The sequence below is a fragment of the Grus americana genome, chromosome 1 (genome assembly GCF_028858705.1).
Source record: "Grus americana isolate bGruAme1 chromosome 1, bGruAme1.mat, whole genome shotgun sequence".
In the NCBI taxonomy this organism is placed as follows: domain Eukaryota; kingdom Metazoa; phylum Chordata; class Aves; order Gruiformes; family Gruidae; genus Grus; species Grus americana.
In genome coordinates this window covers 96,797,311-96,821,630 of record NC_072852.1, presented here as the reverse complement: position 1 = coordinate 96,821,630, position 24,320 = coordinate 96,797,311, and the positions used below count along the sequence as shown (strand labels likewise).

At 37.2% G+C, this 24,320-nt stretch overlaps 1 protein-coding gene across 5 annotated transcripts in view; it reads left to right on the top strand.

The window, feature by feature from the left end:
* The window catches only part of CBLB (Cbl proto-oncogene B), a 132,193-nt gene that overhangs the window by 69,056 nt on the left and 38,817 nt on the right, over positions 1-24,320 (top strand). For 4 of the 5 annotated variants that reach the window (XM_054838999.1, XM_054838988.1, XM_054839008.1 and 1 more), the window contains exons 5-9: positions 11,860-12,016; positions 16,091-16,212; positions 18,457-18,594; positions 20,179-20,266; positions 22,581-22,712. In XM_054838999.1, coding sequence (XP_054694974.1) covers positions 11,860-12,016; positions 16,091-16,212; positions 18,457-18,594; positions 20,179-20,266; positions 22,581-22,712 — 637 coding nt within the window. Of the gene's footprint in view, positions 1-11,859; positions 12,017-15,071; positions 15,093-16,090; positions 16,213-18,456; positions 18,595-20,178; positions 20,267-22,580; positions 22,713-24,320 lie in introns of those variants that run through there. The other variant, XM_054839027.1, reaches the window with a different exon arrangement.

The following is a 24,320-nucleotide window of genomic DNA, read 5'->3' as shown; positions in this document are numbered from 1 at the left end:
TCTCATCCAAGTCTTTTAAATTGACTGAAATTGCTAAATTCATTACTATTTTTTCTGCAATGTTGTAATTTGCTCAAAGGATGAATAAAAATGTTAAGGGCAGTTCTGTAAAGGGCACTTACACTCAATCATGGATTAGAATATATTGCATGAAGTTTATTGGTTCCATTCTATGGTAAAGATAGTACATTGTTTCCATAATGTACATGGCAAATCACGTCCTTTCACATTACATGTATATATTATACAAAGGATAACTCTAAAGCCTGAATTAGGAACTTTATATTGGTCTCATGGACAGTATGTTTCATTATCCCATCTTTAATTTTCTAACTATTACAATATTAGGTGTTTTTTAAGTAATTGAAATAATGTTTTTATCCTTTATTATCAAAACATTTTTTATACAACTGTATTACCTAAAAAGTAGTCACAGGGACTACTGTTTTCTTTTGTTCAAGTTCTGTTACAGAAAGAGATAGAATAACTGGAGATAATGTCAGAAGGTTTAATCAAAAGCAGTTTTGGGAGAAACTTGGTGTTCAAGAATAGTTATAAAATGAATGCTAAGTGTGACTGGTAGATAGGTGACTAAATCTTTATAGCAAATGCAATATTGAAAATGTAAAAGTAGGCAGTTGTGGGTGTGGAGTTTTTAGTTTGTTTCTGGTAAACAGTTTCATTTATGATACTGATACTGGTGAATAGAAGATGCATAGCTTGATCACCTTCTCATGTGGAATGTTTATTAGCATAATAGTAACTTAAGAGGGAGGAGGCAAGAGATTTGTATATTTTAAAATATAAGGGAGCAGTCATTATGGTCATCAAGTCTGGCACCTTGCTCAAAGCTGGCCATAGCAGATCACGGAACAGTTCCTGCAACAATCTGTTGTGTTTTCTGAGCAAGAGCGACTCTTTAAAAATGAGTCTTTCATTCTGTATCGTCCTGGTTTCGGCAGGGATAAAGTTATTTTTCTTCCTAGCAGCTGGTATAGTGCCGTGTTTTGGATTTAGTATGAAAATAATTTTGATAACACACTAGTGTTTAGTTGTTGCTGAGCAGCGTTTATAATTAAGTCAAGGACTTTTCAGCTTCCCAGGCTCTGCCAGCAAGGAGGCATGAGCCTTCCGCAGGAGGGGTGCAAGAAGCTGGGAGGGGGCACAGCCGGGACAGCTGACCCAAACTGGCCAAAGGGATATTCCATACCATATGACATCATACTCAGTATATGAGCTGGGGGGAGTTGGCCAGGAAGGCCTACGGTTGAGAAACTAGCAGGGCATCAGTCAGCAGGTGGTGAGCAGTTGTGCAGTGCATCACTTGTTTTGTATATTCTATTATTATTATTATATCTATTATAATAATATTATGATTGTTCTTTTCTGACCTATTAAACTCTTTTCATCTCAAACCATGACTTTTTTTCGATTCTCTACCCCATTCCAGTGGTGGGAGGGAGTGAGCGAACAGCTATGTGGTTGTTTTAGCTGCCTGGCAGGTTAAACCACAATATTCATTTAGAACACCAGCAGAGTAGGTTGGCATTTTTGCAAATTAATTTCTTGCAGTGTGAATTTGCAACAGTTTCACATCCTTTTTTTGCTAGTCTAAACACACCTACTGCTAGCTTCCAGCTTTTTGGTTTCATACAGTGTTATCTGGTAACTTCAGTCTTCTAACAAATTTCTTTCCCGCATAATGTTAGAGTGCGATCAAGTCATTGTATCAGTCCTCTTTTTGTTAGAGGAAAGGAATCTGACCGTGTTTTGTGTTACCCATTTCAATGTGAAGATCTTAAAAATACCCACAAAAGTTCAGATAACTTTATCTGAAGGATTAATTGACATGATGTGTAGGGGGTCTCTATCAGATGAGGCTTTTAAAAAAAACATCAGTCAAAAAAATTAGAACAAGAGCTTTGAAAAAATGACTTAACCATCATCATCTTGGTTCGGTGTTTTCATTTTCTCTTCCTCTCTTTCCCCCCCGCCTTGCTTAGCAGCTCTCAGAATTTAAATCTCGTGGTCCTTCTCTTCCCCTGTTGGGCTCTGTCCTTGAATGACCTTTACCAGCTGTCTTGATTGCAAATTGCGTTTCTGTCATAGCAATTTACAGATCTTGTGTTCTACAAGCTGCTGTTTCTTTCTATCATTTCATCTTAACCAGTTTCATCAGCTTTCCTGTTCACTGTTGTGTTCCTCTTTGTATTTCTCTGCTAACTTGTACTTTCTGTGTGGGAATCCAGTGCTTCCCTTTGAGTTTCCTTCCAATAGTGCTGCCACTTTCCTTTGGGAGATGGCACAATAGATAGGTGCTTGAGGTGTCAGACAGTAGGATACTGTAACATATTAATCAGTTTTTATCAGAACAAGGTTGGTAAGAAGAATTTTTCAACTGCAGCAATCCGTCTGAACAACTTGGCTCTTACCCTTGTCTTTCTCTCTGTTCACACTTGACTCTCCTCTTTCCTGACTCATCCCCTGGAGCACTGCTTTCTAATCCTTTGCAGGGCCCCAGAGCTCTTGCCATGCCTTTTTTATGCTTTGGGTTTCTTCCTGCTTGTCTAAACTTCTTCATAAAATGCAACTTTAAATATGAATTCTCAGCATTAACCCTCTGACCTCCTCCCCTCCGTGTGTGCTTTGATAGGGTTGGTTTCTTTGTTGTTGTTTAAAGCGTCTATGCACCAAAAATGCCTAAGAATCAAGGCAGTCTTGGGAGATCCAGTTAATTACATATGTAACCTTGGTCATCTAGTATAGCCTGGAAGTTTTTTTGAGTTCTGTCTTGTCAGGTGCTTTACTTTGAGACTAGGTAAATAACAACTGTTATTAGTGTTCCCAGCTCTTTCTGAATAAACTGAAGCTATTTTAGTTACCTGTCTTCTAAGCAGTGAACAGTTGATCTGTTCTTGGCAGCCTTGCCATTATCTCAGGTTTAGTTAATTGTGCTTAAGTAACTGTAAAAGCATGTTACAGCATGTATGTCAGATAAACAGATGAGAAAAAGGTTTGTTTGGCATTACATTTAATCTGTTCATTAAACAAAATGCCTGAAGCTTTTAAACCATGCATTGTTTTCTAATCTATTTAGAAATACATGGCGGGGTATGCCTGTGAGCCACAGCTTTTACAATGGGCCTGTTATGACAAATTAGTTTGCAAATATGCTAGTATCACTTCCCTAGAAGCGGAGCCTACATAAAGATTTTGGGTGTTGCAAACAACTGATAAAATCTGTTTCTAACCTGGCCACCTAAAGGCAGGCCCCTAGGACTGTCTGAAACCTCCAACTCTGGTTAGGTACACAGTGCACGTGAAGGAGTGCAGGGAGGAACTACGCTGCGTGTTCCCTGGCTGCATCTCGGTTTTACAGGGCAAGCCTGGACTCCTCACGTGTTTGCAAAAAGCAGCCCTTGCTTTGAGGTCACTAAGCAGTGCTGCTCAAGAATAGAGCATAAATAAAAAGTAAGTCGCGCTGGATCTTGCATTCTGATGGGTGAACTGTAGCACAAGAAATAATTCTGATGTATTGTTTGATCTGGTTGGAAGGAGGGAATTGGAACTATTGGATTAATTTATGATTTTTTTTTTCCCCCAGCATAATATTATCATAAAAATAATCTTCCTGTTTCTAAACATAATGAATTGGAAGCTTTTCTGTAATCCATTTTCTGCCTTGATTTCTTTCGGAAATGTTGTCATTTTCTTATTTTTTAATTTGAAATACGCTAAATAGCAAGAAGGAGGTCAATAGCCATTTATGTTTTTAAGTCGACTCTTTGGCTTTCAGTTTTTGAAAATGTAACTTACAGTTCCATTTACAGAAAGCAATATGTTATAATTGCTGAGGAATGAAATCCAATAGATACAATTTCCAAGAGTCCAGTTTGTCATTAAAAAAAATATTTCTATGTCTGATTTCTTTCACTGCTCTTCCCCAGTGAATAGGGAACTTTTAATTGTATTGATTTGTTACATTTGTCTGTCTGAACACTTGCTGCAAAACTGTGCAGCTGTAGCTGAGTTTCTTCATCCTGTTATTAATAAGCATCATAGGATATAGTCATTCTTTTAGTGTTTCAAGCTAGTCAGGTGTACATTCACATGACTTCACTCATTAGCAAAATAAGTGGCTAGGCTAACTATTTCAAGTCACTGATGATCGCACATCTAGCTGCTCTTTGATTTTTCTGTAGAAAACACAGAAGTAGAGCTCAGCAAGCAGTTTGATTGGCTCCGTCAGAGCAGGGTGCTAAGATAACTTCACACATCCTTGGCCTTCAGATACCTCCTCAACTTTTGCATGTCTGATATGCTTCTACAAAACTTCTAGATAATGGCAGTAGCTAGAGAAACTTGGATGGGAGAGAATGCTATGGTGCTTGTGAGAGCAGCAGATGCGTTGGTAATGGCAATCGTCAGTCCTCACATAAACAGAGAGTGCAAAAGGAGTAAACAGTGAGAGGTTTTCCTGTATCCCATGTTTCAAAGGAGAAGGAAAACCCTGAAGTGATACGGTGTTGGGAAAGGGTCTGGAGAGACTGACGTGGGGTTTAGGAATGTCCAGGGAGGACTGATAAATCAAGGTGGGAGATAATGAGATTTTTATTGTCTGGATAGAGGGAGTATGTGGACAAGAGCAGTATGATTAAGGAAGAACTGGAAGAACTGATTTTTCTGCAAGGGTAAAGTAGAGTATGTGTCCAAATTAGGGGGTGAGTGATGAGGTCAGCAGTGTCCAAATAGAAGGCCCAGGGTAGTTTTGGTGTATTGACTTTGTCAAGGAAACTGACGGAGAAAAGCTGTCAGGGAGATGAGGGAATAGACAGAATTTTGGATTAGCTTTGTGAAAACAAAAATCAGGAACTAAGTGAGAACTTTCCCAAGGCTGGAGGACTGAAGTAGGCTGAGAATGGAGCTCTTTGGCATAATCAGGTACTAGGAGGAAGAGAGCCTCTTGAAGAAAATAAAGGAGCTGTCTGAAAAAGAACTAAGGAATAAATTGACACAAACTTTACACCCTCGTCAAGGTTAAGATTTGAAGTTAAGATCTATACCAAGAAAGAGCTTGATAGTGCCAAAAGCAAAAAAACGGTAAAATTGAGATGTGATTTTTGAATTTGTACTGATTGCTAGAATACAATTATTGGAGCAAGTGTTTTTAGTGGAGCGAGTCTTCACCCATGGTTTACCATTATCGTTGTGCTGAAGCAAATGGTAGTTAAACATACAGCTAAACAGTAATGTTAAATGGAACTGTGAAATTGTAAGGCATGTAATCAGTGGTTACATTTGTTTACAGATACTTTAGTAACCCCCAGTGGGTTGTAAATACGCGTATAAAACATAATCTGATAGCTTCTTCATTATCCGCATTTTATCACTGTATAGTGCTTGATGTTAATTTCCCTCAGTTCCTCGCTCATTTTAATAGCTCCTTACAGCTTTTACTAGTTTTCTGTTCTGAGCAAAAATGTGCAAAATACCACTGGGAGCAATCATGAACTGAGAAGGAGAGTGGGCGAGATGACCTAACAGATCCTTCCAGCCTCTGAATTTGAAAGCTACAGTGAAGTCATGCAGGGCTTTGTAACTATTGAAATTTGTGATTTGTGGCTATCTCCGTGTAGCAGAATGAATCAGCAAGCAAAATGTCAATGTTCTTAGATTTTCAATTCTCCACAGTTCTGCCATTTATTTTAACTTTTAAGGTTTTAATCTTCATTGTGAAACTTTGAAAAATTGAAAGCATTTCTGTTATTGTTGTCAGATGAATTGATTTCCCCCCACCTTTTAGGTTCTGAGGAAATGGAAATTATTTCATTACCAGGGTCAAACACACTACTATGTTAAAGCCTTGATACTTCTTTTTTCCCCAGCTGAGGCCTAAAAAGTATTTATTTTTCATTGGAATTTAGGGGGAAATGTGGCTATTGATTTCTCAGTAGCAGTTAAGCAGCGTATTTTATATTGATACTCTAAATTTTGAGTAGTTGTGGTTCTGCTGTGGTCAGTGCTTTTTGGCTCAGGATGGAACAGACGGGGCCTCTGTGGCTTGGGTTCAGAGAAGCAGCAGTAAAACAGGCAGACCACAATGCACGACTACTTGAAAACGTTTAGCTGTCAGAAAGCGAGACCTCAGATCAGCTAGGTTTTAACACCTTGTCGATCCCCTTAATTTATGACTTGGGTGCCTGTTCTTGCTGCTGATAGTTCCCAAGAGCCCTGCTGTTGACTGAACACTGTGAAAATATGGACTGAAGAGGTAGTCCTGGCCCAGAGAGCTTCAAGTCTGGGTATGAACTGAAGTGTAAAGGGAAGCCAAAAGACGGAGAGATGAAAGAGGAAGAGGCAGCGATCCAAGTACCGTAGCCATCGTCACCACCAAGACGGGTGTTTTGGCAACAGGAACTTTTAAAGAGAAGGAAGTAAATAGGGAATGGGGCTTTTAGAGGACGGTTCCTCCCTCAGCTGATCAGCAGCACGGGGAAATAGGCTTATTGGTACCATTGTTTAAAACTTGAGCTAAGGGCAAAGGTACCATTCCCTCCGTAGGAGCTACTGAGATGTAAATCTCGCTACGTGTTTTTCATACAAATGTGAGATAAACAAGTTTGAACAAGATGGTAGATAACATTATAAAGAAGAGCTAGTCAATGGAAAATTGCAAGATATAATTAAAAAACAGAAAAGGACAGTGGTCTTCACAGCTATTCTGGATGGCTGAGAATAAGGTAAAATTGCATGTGCAAAAGGATAGAGAAAAGAAAGTTATGGTAGTTGGCACACAAGATTGTGAGACACGAGAGCAGATTCTCGTTGGATAGGCAGGAGATGCAGTGTTTTATATATAGAAGACATGCAAAAGTTATGGATTAGTGGTTAGAGATCAGAGTTAGAAAGTGTATCCCTTCAGGGACACTTCAGGAAATGCAGACTTCCTGCGTCCCTTAGGGAAGTACTAACTTGCTGTCTCTCCAGCAGTGTCCAGTTATATGTCTTTGGAAGTGGATATTTTTGGTGGTATGTTTCCCCATTTTATAAGGCTCGCTTTCTCTCTTTAACCTTTTGTTTTCTCCTGTTAAATTCATCTATATTTGCTCTGCGTGATGTCACTATTTAACAATTGTACTGGCACGATATGTCAGAATTCCTTTTTTCCCTTAGGACTGAACTTCTCAAGCCTGTGTGTCAATTGTTTGTTCTGCAGTTCAGAAGCAACGAAAACATGTGGCCTCTCACTTAAAACTGAAGGAGCGGTCATAAGAAAATGCTCTGTTCAGTGATAAACTAAAATCCACATTGCTTACTGGAGACTTGCAAAGAATGTTGTTTCTAACTGGGTCACTATTTGCTTGAATATTTTTGAGTTTCCTCTGGATACAGTAATGCCCTTTTCATGTTATGTTTTCTGGCAACATTTGAGAGAGTCTCTTGCATACAAAAATGTTCACTGTAAGTTACACAGGTACAAGTTTACCTTCCTAGGCGTACTTGTGGTCTGCTCTGGTTCAAATGGGAGCAGTGTCACTCGACAGTCCAGAATAGCTGCATCTCTGCAGTCCTACTGAAGTGCTGTACTCTGCATGCTCAGAAAATATTTGCTTCCTCTCCAGGTTTATTTTAATGTCTTTTGCTTTTTAATAATGCAGCAACATTCAGGGAGTTTAAGAAAATTCTGTGTACCCATGATCAGGGCAGAAGGGAATGGAGGACCTAAATTCCTCTGTTAAATAGCTTAAAAATTACATGCTGGACACTAATCCTTCTCCTTTAGGCGTATGGAAGTTGTGTGGGTGGTGTTTAAAACACTGTATTTGAGACTATAGAGTGGCACTTCCCTTTGACATGTGCCAATAATAGTAAATAGATATAATCCTATACAAAAGTATTTTTAGAAAGCTTACACATTGATCAGAACATTTTTGAATTCATCATTATTCTTCAAATACGTTTAGTAATTTTGCTGTTGCAGAAGAAATATGGAGTAGTGTCATTTTGAGAGGCTTGAGGGAGAAGTGGCTTATTTTAGGGTTTTTGACAGGACTCTTATTTAAGAAGACAACCCCAAGGTAAATGCTAAGATACAAGATAATTTTGTTGATTTGAGAGAGAGATAAGGTGTGTGCAGAAAGCTTCTTCTGGAAAAAATTATTCAGGATCATTTGTTTTATTTTGTGTCTTCTTCCCTTAAATTGGTATGGGCGTGCTTCTACTCTAATGACGAGGAAAGGCAGTACAAAGACATTGTATGGATGAATCATTTCCTAAACGTTTGGCAGATAGAGATTAGGTTTTCCTTGTAAAAGGTCCTCCCTAACCTTTTTCTGCTGTGTAAGGCATGCATTTTTAGCTTCCTTCATACTTTTGTTTCCTTCTAAAATTATCTTTCTGAAAATATTGAATTAATTGGTGATAATAGTAAAGTAACACATGTAGCCCAGTAACAGTATATACATGTAATGTAGTCAGATATTTTTGTATTACTTCAGTATTCTGTTTGTTGGGGTTTTTTTTTCCCCTCGAATTATATTACAAAAAGAGAAACTGTTACCAAAGGGTGTATCTGTTCATAATGCGTGCATGTGCACGAGTACTAGGGCTCTTAACTTTGAGCATCAAATATTTGAGGGATGTCCAGTCACTGTGCAGTGCCATCCTCTCCCGTGACACACTCCCCAGAAGATTGTCTCAGCTGGAGTCACGCGCGCTCTGCTGCAAGGGGTAACTTACGTAACTACTAGTAAATACCTGAAGTACTGAGACACCGCGCTCCCTCAACCTAATTCTATAGAGGACTAATGTCACCGGGATGTCAAATCGCATCTTTCTGATGAGCTGTAGCAGAGCTGACTAACTCACCTCCTCCTAGACAAGTGTCCACAGGTCAGATTAATAGTGTGAGGCGTGTGCAGAATACCTGCCAGCCTCTAGTGCAGGGTATCATTATGGCACAATGCAGCAAATATTACGTGGACAAAGATCACTGAAAATATTTATAGGAGATACCTTCTATGGTTCTGAATGCTGCAGGCAGTATTTCATTACAAACAGGATCCTGTATTTCTTTCTATAAAAGCATTTTTTTTCTCCTGTTTAAATATATATATATCTATATATCTAAGTGTGGAATTCAAAGCAGTCCCAATCCCAGCCTTGGTTTGATTGGTCCTGTTCCCTGCCACCTCCCTAAACAATTAAAATAACTCCTTACATTTGAATAATGAAAAGACGCCTTCAAAGGCTGTATGTCTCTGAAGACACAAGAAACCAATAGGAGTGAAATGTTAATTCAAACAGAAACTCAACTTGCCCGGCGTCTACGAAAACCTCTTTCACCCCCTCATCACTGTGGGAAGTGTTCTGCGTGACCTCGTCCCAGGTCTCTGCCAGGGGAGGGTGTTTCTCAGCCTGTCTGAAAGGTCACCAGATGTGTATATAAAGTGGGGGGGAAATGATCCCTGGCTGGTGCTGTTTCAAAGCATTTAGGGATGATAGCTGTATAAAAGTAGCTGCTGAGAAATAGAAGTTAATGTGTTTTAACAACCAAGTCTCTCCTTTAAGAAAGCAGAAGATAAAAGATCAAGTCCGCAAAGCTGCAGAAAAAAAATCTGCTGAATTTAGTGAATTTTAAATTGGGGCCACCACTTTTTCAGACACTTGTTCTTGGAGAAGTCCCACAAAATAACTTTAGATGTTATTTCATTAGCTAATCACTCATTGCCCAACATCTGGTTTCTATCTTAGCCAAAGCACTAGCCAACAGAGCTCTAAAAACATATTCTCCTGAAGACTTTTGTTTGTTTTCTCTGTTGTTGGTGGTGTTTTGGAGGAGCAGGGTATTAGTGAATACATAGCGAAAGATCCTACTTATTAATTCCATCTAATGAACATTTTTTCATGAAATTGTCTCAGACGAGGCATAAAAAAAGCAGTTCTTAAGGTCTGGTGTGGCTATAATCATTCCGATAGATTCTCTGTTGGTTTTTATTTAAGGGTTATTGTCTTAACACTTTAAAGGAAACCCAAACCAACAGAACAAACAAACAAAACCCCCAAACAACTCCTACTCCCACTCTCCCAAAACCAAAAACAACAATAAAACTTTTCTAACCCCATTTCAGCATGATCCCAGAACTGTAACCATTTAGAGTGGTTTACAAAGAGAATCAGAAAACATTTCAGAGGCACGGTTACAGGAACTAAATAAGCAGTAGGCACTTGAACTAAGACAACTTTAACACCACAAAAGCACTGACTTTTTCCAACTTTGTTCTCTGAACTTAGTGCAACGTTTCATTCTCTCTTTACCATAATCAAAATTTGATGTGCATTCTTTCTTAAATGGCATCTGATGTGGTATCTCTCTTCAGCTCTTTGTGGTTTCCTGTTTTTCGTACACAGATGAAAGTATCTGCTGAGATCTATTAAATTTCACATTTTATCCTTTATGACTTTCTCGATATAGGCCTCCAAGTAACAAGTAGATTTCTTTGCACTTAGAAATATGGTGAATGCCTGATGCGGTAGAAATACAGGAGTGTGTCTTTACTGTTGCACTTCAAATTACTATTTGTTTTAATTTAACTGCATAATAAATATTATGCAGGATCAACTTAATACAGTCAGTCTTTTTTTTTTTTTTCCACAGTACTACATTACCAAGTAATATACATTTCCACATAAGAAAACAGTTAGAAAAACTGGAACAGAATATTTTGGTTCTTATAAAAATAAGGCAATGTGAACTAATAAAAATTGCAAGAAATATTGATGACTTTTTGTGACACCTGTGTCTTTTGTCATTTTAACAATTATTAACAATATATTACTATGGACATGTGAGATCTTGTTAAGTCCTGAAAATAGTTCCATATTGATTAATAGTTATATGTTGGTTATATTTTGTTTAATTAAAATGTTTTTAAAATGTCATAATCTGCTCTCAATGTGAGGCAGAACTTTTTTTAGAAGAAGGTGTTACGGCTTTGCAAAATTTGGATGACATGAGAAGAAGCATTGCTATTACTGAACAATTTCTCATAGTTTTGAGTTATAAAATAGAGCACTTTTGAGTGATCAGCCTCATGTCAGATTGCAAATACAAGCACTTGGTTAGCAAAATAATCCGCATTATCTCCAACTATGCTAATAGAAACTGAATTTGACAGAACACAGCTTTGTATTAGAGAGGATAATTTTTATTTCCTTCTATTCTGATTTCCCACCTTTTCCAACGTTCACTACTTTCTGAAAATACTCCCTATCCTGCAAGAATGTGTGAAGGTGAAGATGTGAGATGCTGTGTTTTCTAATATTCATATAACTGTCATGGGCTATGACAAGCCTTGGACCAGTCTCGGTGGTATCTGGTTGATTGCTATCACCTTATTTGACCAGTGTTCACGAGCTTTAGCTATAAAAAAAATGTCATCACAGTAGATACTAAATTGATGTTTATCATTCTGAGAAGAGAGGCTGTGAAGAAAGAAGTTCTTTACCAAGCACAGAGCTGGTCCTTTACATTATCTTTGAGAGGGTGTGAGATTGGTTGCTACACCTGCTTGGTAGGATATTTCAGTTTCTGCAGTGTTCTTTTTGTTGTCCTCCTAAGGAAGCTTGAATAATTACTGTTGTAAAATAAATGACACTTTGTTTGATCGTGTTTAAAGGAAGATAACTGTTCTTTCATTTGCTTAGGCCGCATTCAGAAAACTTGATTATTTTTTTGTGTGTGTAGAGAAACCAAATTAATGTTCTGCTTCTTTAAAAGTCCAGTTCTGATGTCTAAATAAGGTATCAAATCTTAAATATGTGATTTTATTAAATTTATTATTTCCACCCCTCTCACAGAACTATAGTGCCATGGAAAGTGTTCAGGCAGTGCCTTCATGAAGTTCATCAGATAAGCTCTGGTTTGGAAGCAATGGCTCTTAAATCTACTATTGACTTGACCTGCAATGACTACATTTCAATTTTTGAATTTGATATCTTCACTAGATTATTTCAGGTAAGATTTGAAAATTTTAGATACATGTACAAATCTGAGAAGCTTAGTGCCCTGAGGCAAGTACCTATGGGTCAAGGAAGTGGATTTTTTTGAAAAACTGAAATAACTGAAACAGTAGAACTCAGAAATAAATTCTGCGTTATTTTTAGTCCTTCAGAGATGTTTGGGGCATCAACACCTACATCTGAAAAACTGAAAACGTCCAGCAACACCTGTTTAATTTCTGCACGTATTTATTTTGATCACAATATCTTTGGGTTTGCTGCTTACTTATTTTTCACTATTCTTAAATGCATTCCTAGAAATGTAGACCTTCAGGGACTTATCGAAGTTTTACTTGTGTTTCCATTGTACTTTTGTACCTATATATACTTACATGAAGTATTTCTACAAACACATCAGGAAAGTTGCGTATGAGTTCTTTAGGCTGAATGTAGGCCTAACCCTTTTCTTTATGAACATAATTTTGCCATTAATGCTGTGCTATTTATTTACAATACGTGACTATCTTTGGGAATAGCATTAATTGTATTATTGTTAATAGGTAATATTTATCTGAAATAAGCTTGTATGTATGTTATATGCCTCTGATAACCTTGTGTCCCTTCTGCAGAATATACTTGAAGTATTTTAGTCAATATAGAAGGCTGTGCTGGTTTGCATCTATATTAGATGCATTGATTCTGAATTTGTCACTTCGGATATTTCTTTTGTGTATAGGAATATTTGAGGTATACAACCATTTACTTTCTTTACCCCATGCAGTGATAAATTGGTGCACAGCCTCGAGTTGTGCCAGAGAGGTTTAGAACTGGGTATTAGGAAAAATTTCTTTATTGAAAAGGGTTATCAAGCACTTACGGACATGGTTTAGTGGGGGACTTGGCAGTGTTAGGTTAACGGTTGAACTCCGTGATCTTAAAGGTCTTTTCCAACCTAAATGATTCTATGATTATTCTTCAGCCTGTTTGAGATACATTCAAAATACCAATTTTATGTCAAAGCCTGGGCCATCTGTTTGTTCATCTTCCATGTTATTCTGTGATAATCTCTGTTAGCTTCCTTGGTTTTGCTGTTATGGGAAAGGGTGCCATTATGAAGTTGGTAGTAAGATTTGGCAGGAGGTGATTAATTGTTTTAGTTCACAGAGTTTTGATTTTGATCATCTCTCCTCCATTCTGAGTTAAACCTGTGTCAAAGTTGAAAATGTTAGAGTGTAAGGAATCTCTGTTTAATTTCACCACAAACATTGGTCACTTACTTAAACACACACAGGTTATGGAGGTTTGAACAAAACTTCGGGTGTTCTCTTTGATGAAATAATAAACTAGAGATTATAGATCATTGTACTTTATGCTGCTTTAGCAAAATCCCCCTGAGCTTTGCCTTTTATGTGGAGTTTGATATGATCAAGCATTCCCGTCTGAACGTTGCTGCCTTGGGATCAGTTTCTACTCTGTCAAAGTTTCTCCCTTTTATTCAGTATTTGGCAAACTAATATGGTGTGTCAGGTTAGCAATCAAGCCCGAATCTTGATATCAGACTGGATGCAAAATGTCTGAGGCCCGTTGGCTGCAACATACATCACTATGAAATGCATTTATTTAAGGTTTATTTCTGTAGGATTTGTTTCCCCTAAGCATTCTGTTTACGAACAACAACAGGGTTTGGGGTTTGTTTAATCTGTACATCAGATATAAAAATAAATGAGAAGTCAGTGATCTGAGAAGTAACAGTTTGTTCTGACCCTATGCGGGATTGTATAGGTTGCATTAAACTTCAGAAGCCTCAAATGAGATTTATTTTCCTTGTTCAGTAAGCCAGTGAGTATCCGTTTGCGTTACTTTCTTTGTGTGGCCGTTGCTAGTTTGATTCGTTACCGTGGCTTGTGCTAGAAAAAGGGGATCAGCATCACTGATACACGTAAAGAGAGAAGACTGGTTAGATTAACTTTTAATTTAACAAAGAAGCAGAGAGAGAATTTTTGCCAAACAGATTACCAACTGGTGCAGTAGCTACATAACTCTTGATGTAAACTTGCACTGAACTTGGTCTGAGAACCTCTCCCAGAGGTTACATTTTATTTCTCTAGTTTTTAAACAGCTTCTGTAACTATGTATGCATACACCCACAGAGAGAAAATCCCAATTGTTTAAGTAATCCAAATACTGTTTTGCCAACTGTGGGTTGTGTTACAGAAAAGCTACATTTATAATGATGCTTATTCACAGAAGAAAGCAAGACTGCTTTTTACGGAGATCTTGTAAAAGTGAAGTTGCTCCCCCTGCCTCCCCACTATATGCATGCACAGCTGAAGCGTGGTGTTCTCTGACCAGAGATAAAGTTAGCACAGCAGAATATGTAGATGCTTTGAAGGAAAGGAACTTCACTCTGTCGCTGTTAACATGTTCCGTTAAGTTGTCCTTTTATGCAAAAATATTTCCACAGAAGAGAAAGTGTTTCTCATCTTACATTTCTGCTTTTGTAAGAATGTGTGCACAAGGCAAGCTAAGAGTTCTTGCCCTTTGATTTTTCGGTCGTACCATCACATCATGTAGTGTGATACTCTATACAGAGAGTCCAAGCATTTGAGGAAGATACTGTCTACTGTCGACTCAGAATCTTGATGGTTGTGATTAACCAAGGAATTTGCACACTACTTAATTTTATTTTATAATGTACTGGAGCAAGCCTTTATATTAGCACAGACCAACAAAACATCAAATTACTGAGTGTTTGACCATGCTTTTTGATTTACATGTGTGCACTTGAGTAACACAGCAGGAGAAAGAACGTTGTATTTTTATGAAGGAAGTGTCAGTGTTGGTGTGGTGAAAGGGGAAGAGTCAACTCCCTTTTATCTCTAGTTGGGGCAATTAAAATTTTTCATGCGATGAAGCCTCCTGGCATCCATCTTCAGTGAGGGTGCAGGGAGGAGCCGGCAAGATGCGGTGTTGCATCTAGGATTTTGATTTTTTTTTTCTCCTTTCTTTTGTACAGATTTGAACATTTGAGATTTCTTATGGCCTCTGTGCTGAAACCTTACTGTTCTATTTCATGTGTTTGATTTGAAGAGGTATTAATTTTAAAATAAAATAGGTGTTCATCCATGTTTAAGTAGCAGTTAGGGTTTGCCTGGGAAACGTATCATAATCTCAAGCAGCACTGTTAGGATGCTCTGCTCAAGCGTGTCACACAGGCATTTCATCTCTGCTTTACTAGCCCTTAAAAGTCCTTTTAAAGGGAATTTGCAGGGCACACAAGAGCACAGGCCTCTCCTCTTGTGTTGCTCAACTTCACCTGCCTTGATCTTTTGATAAATACATATGAAAAAACTCTGAATCATTCAGAGGCGCTTTCTTGTCTCTCCAAATGCTGGCAATGAACACAATATAATTGTATTAATCCACTACTTAAAAATCATCCTTCATTTACAGTAAAGGACTTTTCTGTATTCTTTGAAGTGCTAGCATATCAGGCATGTTTCACTGAGTTTTCTGAAGCATTTGCTAGTCAGGTCAGCAAAGACTGTGGTGAAGTGCTATCAATATTTGTTTTTGTTTTCTGGCTGTAATACCATTATGGTAACTGAAGAAATCAAGAAGCTGAGAATCAGAAAAGGAATGACAGCTCAAATTAGTGGCTTTATTAGGCTTCATTTGTTAGTGTTGCTTATCGTTAACTATGAAAGTGCCTCAGGACTTCTCAAGAATAGACTTAATTGTGTTTTTATTAAACCATCAAGGAGCCATACTCACCAGGTTCTAACTAAACGTGATGTTTAATATTTTCTGTAGGAGATCCCTACATAATAGGTGATCCCTTAAATTCAAGGTCTTCAAAATCTTTATCCAAAAATTTACGCTTGATTCTTGGAATAATTCTTTTGAAGGAACCCTTGTAGCAAAGCTGGGTATATGGCACAGTCTCTTGTACTATTTAGACCTTAATCAAAAGTGTGTATTTTTCAGCTGAACCTAAACACTGTAGGTGTCTGATAAATTGACTTGAGTTTTATTAGAAATATGTAACTACCTGGCTACATCTGTTTAATTGCTTGTCTTGTCTTTTTAGCCCTGGGGTTCAATCTTAAGGAATTGGAACTTCTTAGCTGTGACGCATCCTGGATATATGGCATTCCTGACGTATGATGAAGTGAAAGCGAGGTTGCAAAAATACAGCACTAAGCCTGGGAGGTGAGAGGTTTTGCTGATTATAGCTTTCCAAATAAATTTGCTGTCTCGGAAGCTACATAATTATTCTAGGTTCATATTTCTATATTGTGTGATACTTACACTCACTGCAATACTGAAGGAGTGAATTTTTGGCTTTTTTTTTTTTTTAACAGAGTGAATCAGAGAAGTGGCAGGTATTTTTTTTAATATGTGTGATTTTATTTATATCAAAATGTACTTTTAAAAATAGTTTAATACTAAAGCTCAGAACTCTAATTTCAAAAAATACTGACCTTTTAAGACATAGGAATTTCGTAACCATGATCTGGTTTTTATGCCATAATTTTTCTACAGTGCTATGAGGCAAAAAAATATTGTGTTAGCACATGAAAGTCTAAATAAGTACAGATAAACAGGAAAAAAATGGAAATTACATTGCTTTTCCTTTCTTCTCAGTTAGGTACTACAAGCAATGTATTCTTGAAAAGCATATTTGAAAATGTAATTTGCTTTTCAGACTTTGCATCGAATTGTTGCTTAATAGTAAAGTAAAAATTATCTTAACTTCTTTCATGGTAGCACACTTAAATTGTCAATTTAATCAGTGCTTATGTGTTCCTTTTATGTGCATGTATATTTTTTTTTGCCAGTAGTGATTCTATATCACAAACTCTGCACCTAGAAAAGGAGTCTGTCAGATTAAATATCATTACATGCAGAGTTTTTAAATAATTTCTGTGTGGTGCTATGCATACTGAATTATCCAAACTGAACTTTTACCATTTATGCAACTTCTGTTGTCTTATTTTTTTCTTCAGATTGGAGAAATGAAAATTCATTAATGGATTTAATCTTATATTAGTTAACTTTTATTTTGCTAGTTTTACCTTTCAGTTATGAAGCTTTTTTTGCTAATGTCTAGTTCTCTAACTTTGCTGCAGGATCACATGTATACATAGTTAAAAGTGCATCATTTTGAAATTTGTTAGAAAAGTCTAGCAACAGTTATACCCATATTCTGTACTTGACTTCTTTTGATTTTTAGCAAACAATGTACTGTATCTTGTTAAGTTACCTGGCTGGTGCATATATACAAGAATATTGTGGTTCCAGTAGAATAACATTGATTTTTAGCTCAGCAGTCATGAACACTACTACGCAAGTCAGTTAACTCGGTTGATTTTGAGAGTGGTTGTCCTACTTAGCATTTTCTCTATTATTGATTCTGATTCTGTGATTACAAAATAGAAGTAATAGAGAAATTATCCAAAGTTGCCTTTATGTTCCTTGTAAGTAGAGAGTTAGTTTTAGGATAACTCTCTATTGCGTATCAGAAAATGACTTTCTGAATTGCTTAGGTGAAATGCTGGAATGTGAAAGAGGAGATTGGAAGTGAAATTGCTTCTTTAATCTGTCTAAAACATCCTGGAAATTACAAGATTCTGTTCAAATTAATAGTTGCTACTTCAATGCAATGTTGGCCCTGTTGAAGGTTGTAAGAGCTATGCCAAACTTCAGGGAGGCTAAGATTTTTCATTTTAAACTGTGCGGAAAGAGATAAAATATTGATGTATAATTAAGGAAAGCTGCTCTATAATACAAAATCGAGTTTGTGGTATTTCACCGTGGGATGCTTTTCTGAATGAGGATTTTGCATGTGAGATGGCGTCTGACGTGAAAGGGACTAGAGTTTTTAGTAAGAGCAGCTAAACATGCCCAATACTATTGCCTGTAATCTTCCTTTTCTTGTTACTGTGCTCTCTATGTTATGTATGCTCCCAGCTATCACCTGTAACACACAGAAGTATTTAAATTTAAGTACAGTTGGAAGTAGAAGTGATATTTCTTCTGTCCAGTTCACCACCTCTGGTTACACGCAAAATTAACACTGGTAGAACAGGTTTTATTATTCATTATTCCCATTTCTGTGCAATCTAAAGATGTTCTTGAAAAGGTTTATGGGCAGGTCTAAATGTACATAAGAGGACTATTCACAGTGAATGTGCAGCTTTCACTTTGAGAACTAAAAAGCAAGCAAATGAAAAATTGAGGGTGAGGTGCTACTCTTACCTTATTCCTGCCCATGAGGAACTGACAGTGTTTTTATTTAAGGTTATACAAAGAACATGTGGCAGAATTGGCACTGTGACCCAAATCTTCAGAGACCTAATTCACTATCTTAACCAGAGGCCATCCTTGCTCTCTTCACTTGTTTTGCTGAACTCTGATTAACACTGACTTTTTATTCATCCTGTTTCCATCAAGCTACATTTTCAGACTGAGTTGCACTCGCTTGGGACAGTGGGCCATTGGATACGTGACTGGCGACGGGAACATACTGCAGACCATACCTCACAATAAGCCTCTGTTTCAAGCTTTGATTGATGGCAGCCGGGAAGGATTGTAAGTACAAATTCCTATAGTCACCATAGGTGTGAAATCCTGATTTCCTTGTTCTTTCAATGCTTATATGGGTAGTTATTAAAGATCTTTAAAACAGAGAATCTGGATATGGTGTTTAGCACTCCTTTGGAGTTTAAGGACCATCGCTTTTATGCATTTGAAAAACACTTGTTTCCAGGTAATTCCATTGACCAAAGTTAGCCAAAGCCATATCTCATAGCAGATAAATTCCAGAAGAAAATAAAAGCGGGCAGCTGTCACATTGATTCCTTCCTCCTCCCATAAGAGTCCCAAATGCACTTAAGCTTATTGAACAATTACTACTGCCAGTTACTCATGTGTCTAACTCTGGACAATGATTTGAAAGCTATATAATTGCTTTTTTATATATTGTGCAGCCAGAACATTTTCCAGGTTCTAACAGTTTACTGAAAAGATTTCTAATTATAAGAGAATCTAAGTTTATAGGAAGAAGTAGTACATTTTTACTAGATTGGCTGAAGTAATAGACAAATTTTTGGTGTCAGAATCTTTTCACTGGGATACATGTTTTGATATATCGACATGATCATAATAATAATAAAAAAAACCCCCAAAACCTCCAAGAAAATTGACCAATCCTCAAAAAAAGATTGAGAAACCAATTACAATCTTGCAATTTCACTCAGTCCTGCACAGTCCAGTAATTTTTTTCCAGGTATGATTTCATACCTGTAATAAAACCCACACTTACAATGATAGTATTTCTACTTGACAAAAACTGAGCAAACAAAAACTAGAGCTGAGAATATTGAATATAGACTGAAGTTTTTGTATGCTATGTAAATAGAACTTTCTCACAGTGTGACTTAACAACATGATTTTTCAAGAAACTGTTTCCAGGTTAGGGGTAACATATATCTGAATATAGAACAACTTAGGGTCTCCCTAATATCATTTAACCTATTACTAATTTCCCACAGGATTGAAATTCCCACATTGGTTCTAGCTTAAAGTCCAATCTGCATCTTGGATTCTCAGTGTAGATTCTTGTCGTAATGTACACAGATTTATATACATCGTAACATACACAGATATACACATATATAATATTATGACATATATATGTAAAAAATATCATATGTGTCATAGTACACACAGATAGAGACAGATGTGTGTTACCTTCTATTCTGCTCCATTACTTCAAATAGCCTGTAGAGTCACTGCGCGTGATGCTCGTAGTGGAGAGATCACTAGGAAAACATGCAAATATAAGCTCACTGTGAAATGAAGATCTAAAATAATATTCTGTTGAGCCACTCTGAAATTACCTGCTAATCAAAGCTCAGCTGCATTCTGATGGTAGGTATGCATGTGATGTCAAAATCTTCCCTGTGCTTTTATAAATAGACTTGAACATGTGTCAAAATGCATATGTAGCAATTCAATTGCACCCAGAAGATAAGAAAGATAGCTCAGGAAAGATGATGCATTTTAGTTAATGTCTACTTTAACTTATTCTGCCCCTTTGAAATTTCGTAGGTATTATTTAGCTAATAAAACTAAAGAAATGTGCATATTTATAACAATTTTCTTGTGATGCAGCTACCTGTTTCCAGATGGACGAAGTTACAATCCTGATTTGACAGGATTATGTGAACCCACACCACATGATCACATAAAAGTCACACAGGTATGTTGCAGAGTTTGTCAATTATTTTGTAATCTTCACTTCCCTTAGTATCTCATCTAGCAGTGATAATAAGGTTTTATTAAAATGTGAGAAATAAATTCAGAAGAGTGAAAATATGTTGTTGATAGAAGGGCTTAGATGGAGAACAGGATAATAATGCTTTAAACCCTAGAGCTGATGGTGATGCAGACGGCATGTCTTGGAAAGTTTTATTTATTCTAAGCCTCTTCCAAGTGAGAAATGTGTTAACGGTTATTAAAGATTTTTCTGATATTTGTGTTACAGGTTTGTGTAGCTTGGTGTTTCCTTGCCAATAGCAAATGGGAGTACAGAAATAAAATCGAGATCAAATGATAGTTTTGAAGCCTCAATAAGAATGGTGCAGTTTGTTGACAGGTCGAGGAGGAAAAGCATAGTTCATGTATCACAGAGATACTGGTTCCAGGGTCTCTTTCCTTTCTTCTTTGTCTATTGTGCAAATTAAGAGAGAGATCAGGGCAAAACAACAGAAATAATTAAGTACCTAAAGAGTGTCACTTTGCAGAGAAAATTAGAATATCTAGATGTGTTTGGAGTCTTGTTAAGTGATGATGTGATAAACTAACGTGCAGATGTTTGATACTCAAGTAATAGGAAGTAGCCACCACAAGACAAATACTTGATTAAAAATTATGCTGAAATTAACACTAGAAGGTTAAGGTGTACTGTGTAGAGCATTTTTCCTGACAAAACCATCTGGAAGACTTGAGGATTTGTTCAAGGAAAGACATCAGACTAGATACAAGCCATACTGTTTGTGATGGTCTTCCATTTCTTCAGAGCAGGCTGGATGACCTGCCAAGTCTTCTGTAATTCTGAGTGCTCTATGTGCATCCACCTCCAGAAATATTTTAGAAAAGAAGTGCTTGTTACCATCTATGGTATTATGAGGAATACCGTTAAGAAAATATCTGTTTCGTAAGTAAGAGAATTCATCAAAACATTCACCCGAACAAAGTCTGAGTACTTCCACTTATCTGACTTCCCTTTTTTCCATCCAGTCTTAAAACAGTAATGAAAGAGTAATGCAGAGATATCAGATATTGGTGTGGCACAGAATGATTTTCTAGCCTCATATCCTTGCTTTTCCTTAAGGAAAAGAAAAGCAGCTTAGACATTCTCAGTTATTACCTTGTTCTTCAGAAGTCAGTCATGTTGTATTTTGAATTCACTGAATGAATCCAGTTGCTTCTGAACTTGTAGATATGAGGACACCGTTAGTTAATTCTGATGGTAACTATGTGAATGATTCCTTAAATAATATATAACTGCAGTAGTTTAAAGCTGTGACTTTTGCTACTTAAACTATGAAAAGACAGTATCAAAGTGGCTGCAGGGCTAGGTTGCTGTAGATGGATTCTTTGCAAGAGCTCTGCCGTAAGCATCTTTGGTACCTACTGACTACAGCTGCAGATATGAGCTTTCTCTTTTATTTTCTCTCTTTCGTAGCCTCATCTCCCCTCCTTTTTCTCAGTAGTAGCTACTTGTTTTCCTGTGACCTGTATTCTACTTACTTTAAGCTTTCAAAATTTGGGTTTTCAAGACTAAAACAAAAGCTTTGTTTCTACACAAATGCATTTGATTGCCAGTTCCCCAACAATACCTAATTCTAGAAAAGTGTTCAGGACTCGAGTTTTATCTATTATTCCTTCTGAAGGTGTTCTTATACCTTCCTGTCAGTCTTGCAAGAATACAGAGTACTGAATGATCTGTGCATTACCATTGCCGTGTTGTCCTGAGGGTATTCTTGCCATACTTCCTTCACAAGGGTTGTTTAGTTCACCACAGTACATCCTTGCTGTAGATAACAAGCCCTCTCGCTTGTCAGTTTTCAATCCACTAACTTTTATTAGTCCTAAACTCATAACTAGAAAAGGAAATCCCAATTTTGTTCCCATTCATCCCTTAATTTCTCACTTAAAACCATGCATTCCTTATCTTCTTAACTGCAACCAAGGAAAGGCAAGTTGTATGACTTGCATAGTAGTTATATGTGAGAAGTCTGAAGAAAACCTAATAGGCACAGATATTTTAAACTTTTCTGTAGCATGTATTGTAGTATATCATAAATTTGACGAAGCAAAAAAGTCAGGTTTTTCAGTAACCTTAGGGTGGCTTTTAAAAGGATCAGTAGCAATAGTTTCCTTGACTAATAAGTAAAGTGGTTTGGAAAACAGGGGACTCAAAGAAATGTTTGTCACGACTGGTGCTTAAGTATATTCTTTGTGAACAAATCACAGTAAAGAAATAATCACTTGACTTTCTTTTGTTACAGGAGCAGTATGAATTGTACTGTGAAATGGGTTCCACTTTTCAGCTGTGTAAAATCTGTGCAGAGAATGACAAGGACGTGAAGATAGAGCCTTGCGGACACCTTATGTGCACTTCTTGTCTTACAGCGTGGCAGGTACTGTCATAGTTCAGTTAGCGGAGAAGTGGATGGATTTCTCTGTTACATCTCTGTTTACAGTGTGGGTATATGTTTACTTTTCCAGGTACTCAGTAAGAGGGTTCAAGGATGTATATATTTAAAATTATATACTTTTTAATTTTGTGGACCAAAATCTGTGAAAAATAAAGTTCCAGGATTTATTAACATCTGGACTTGTAGGCTTGTCAAGGCCGTTTGCTGACTGCTGCTAAGTGGAAACTATTTCCTGAGCACAGTATCTACTCAGTCAGTGAAAGCCGGGCGTTTGGTGCCAATTCAGCCACCCAGGTCGCTTCATGATGTAGTTACAAGGCATGAAGAGGACAGGTAGCAGCTGGGAGTGGATAACCGGCTAGACAGTGTTTTATAAGGAGGCAGGATGTCTTTGGTGAGAGAAGGATTCAGTCAGTAGTACAAGTCATGAAATGGCCTGTGGAAAAATAAGCTTAGGATTCTTGTGCTTCATGTTAACAACATATAAAGCATTAAACCACCTGGCTTTAGATGATTGTTGGGGGTAAGAGATTGAAGGAGGGAAAAGTCTGATCTCTCAATGTCGTTTACAGAATATCCCCAAAACCACAGAGATTTCATGGTGAGGTTGGTGTGCTTTGTCTGTTTTGTTCATGGATATACCAGTCTGTGGGAAAAGGGAGGATTGGTACCTTTAGTTCAGCATAGTTAACATGCACTTGACTTAAAAATTAAAATCAAAAGCAGAGGTCATTCCTCTCTACAACTTCAGACTTTCTCCTAGTAGGTGCTTCTCGAACTGAATCAATTCTGCCTCCTTGTCCCTGCCCTTTTCTTCTGTCATATCAGTATTTTTGTGGGGAGAAGTAAGGGCCATCCTATTCTCAGACAGGACTCTGTTCCACAGTTAGGCACCAGTCTTTGGTTACAAACGTAGTGAGAAGAGTGAAAAGAATCCTTCACTCTAGTCCATTTTTGACCTGGTTTTAAATGAGTTCATCTCAGTTAATGAGTTTTCATTCTTGTGTTTGAGATATGACTTAAAGAACTGTAGCTTTTTCTTTTCAAATTCCTAATGAAGAAATCATCATTAGCAAGCCAACATGATGTATCAGAAATATCATTTGAGTTTTTCTTCCATTAGCAATAAAGCTTGCTGAAAAAGGAGTATTCTCAGTTTCCGATTCTGTGTTATTTCTGAAATTTGACTTTGATGCTCCAAACGCAAATCTTTCAAATTGCCCACAGATCAGAAATTCTGAGAAAATTCCATTTTAGACATACCCAAATGAGAACATCTCTTTCACTACTAAGCAGCTGCTGAACTGGAACAGTATTTCTCATTTCAGGAGTTACCCTTTCTCTGTTCTTACCACTTTCATTCTGAATGACATACATAGACGTCTGCCTATGTTAATCTTTGCCTTTAAAAAAATTCTGAAATTGAGGTCTGTAGCTTTTTTTTTTTCTTAACTGGTAGGACTAAGAAAAAGGACTAAAATCTTTCTACTTTTGATTGCTGAGTGTCTCATAGCATGCTAGTATTATGTTCCAGTGTTGTGCTAGTGATGTGCTCTGATTCTGGAGACTTGAGAAGCTAAGGTCCTCAGT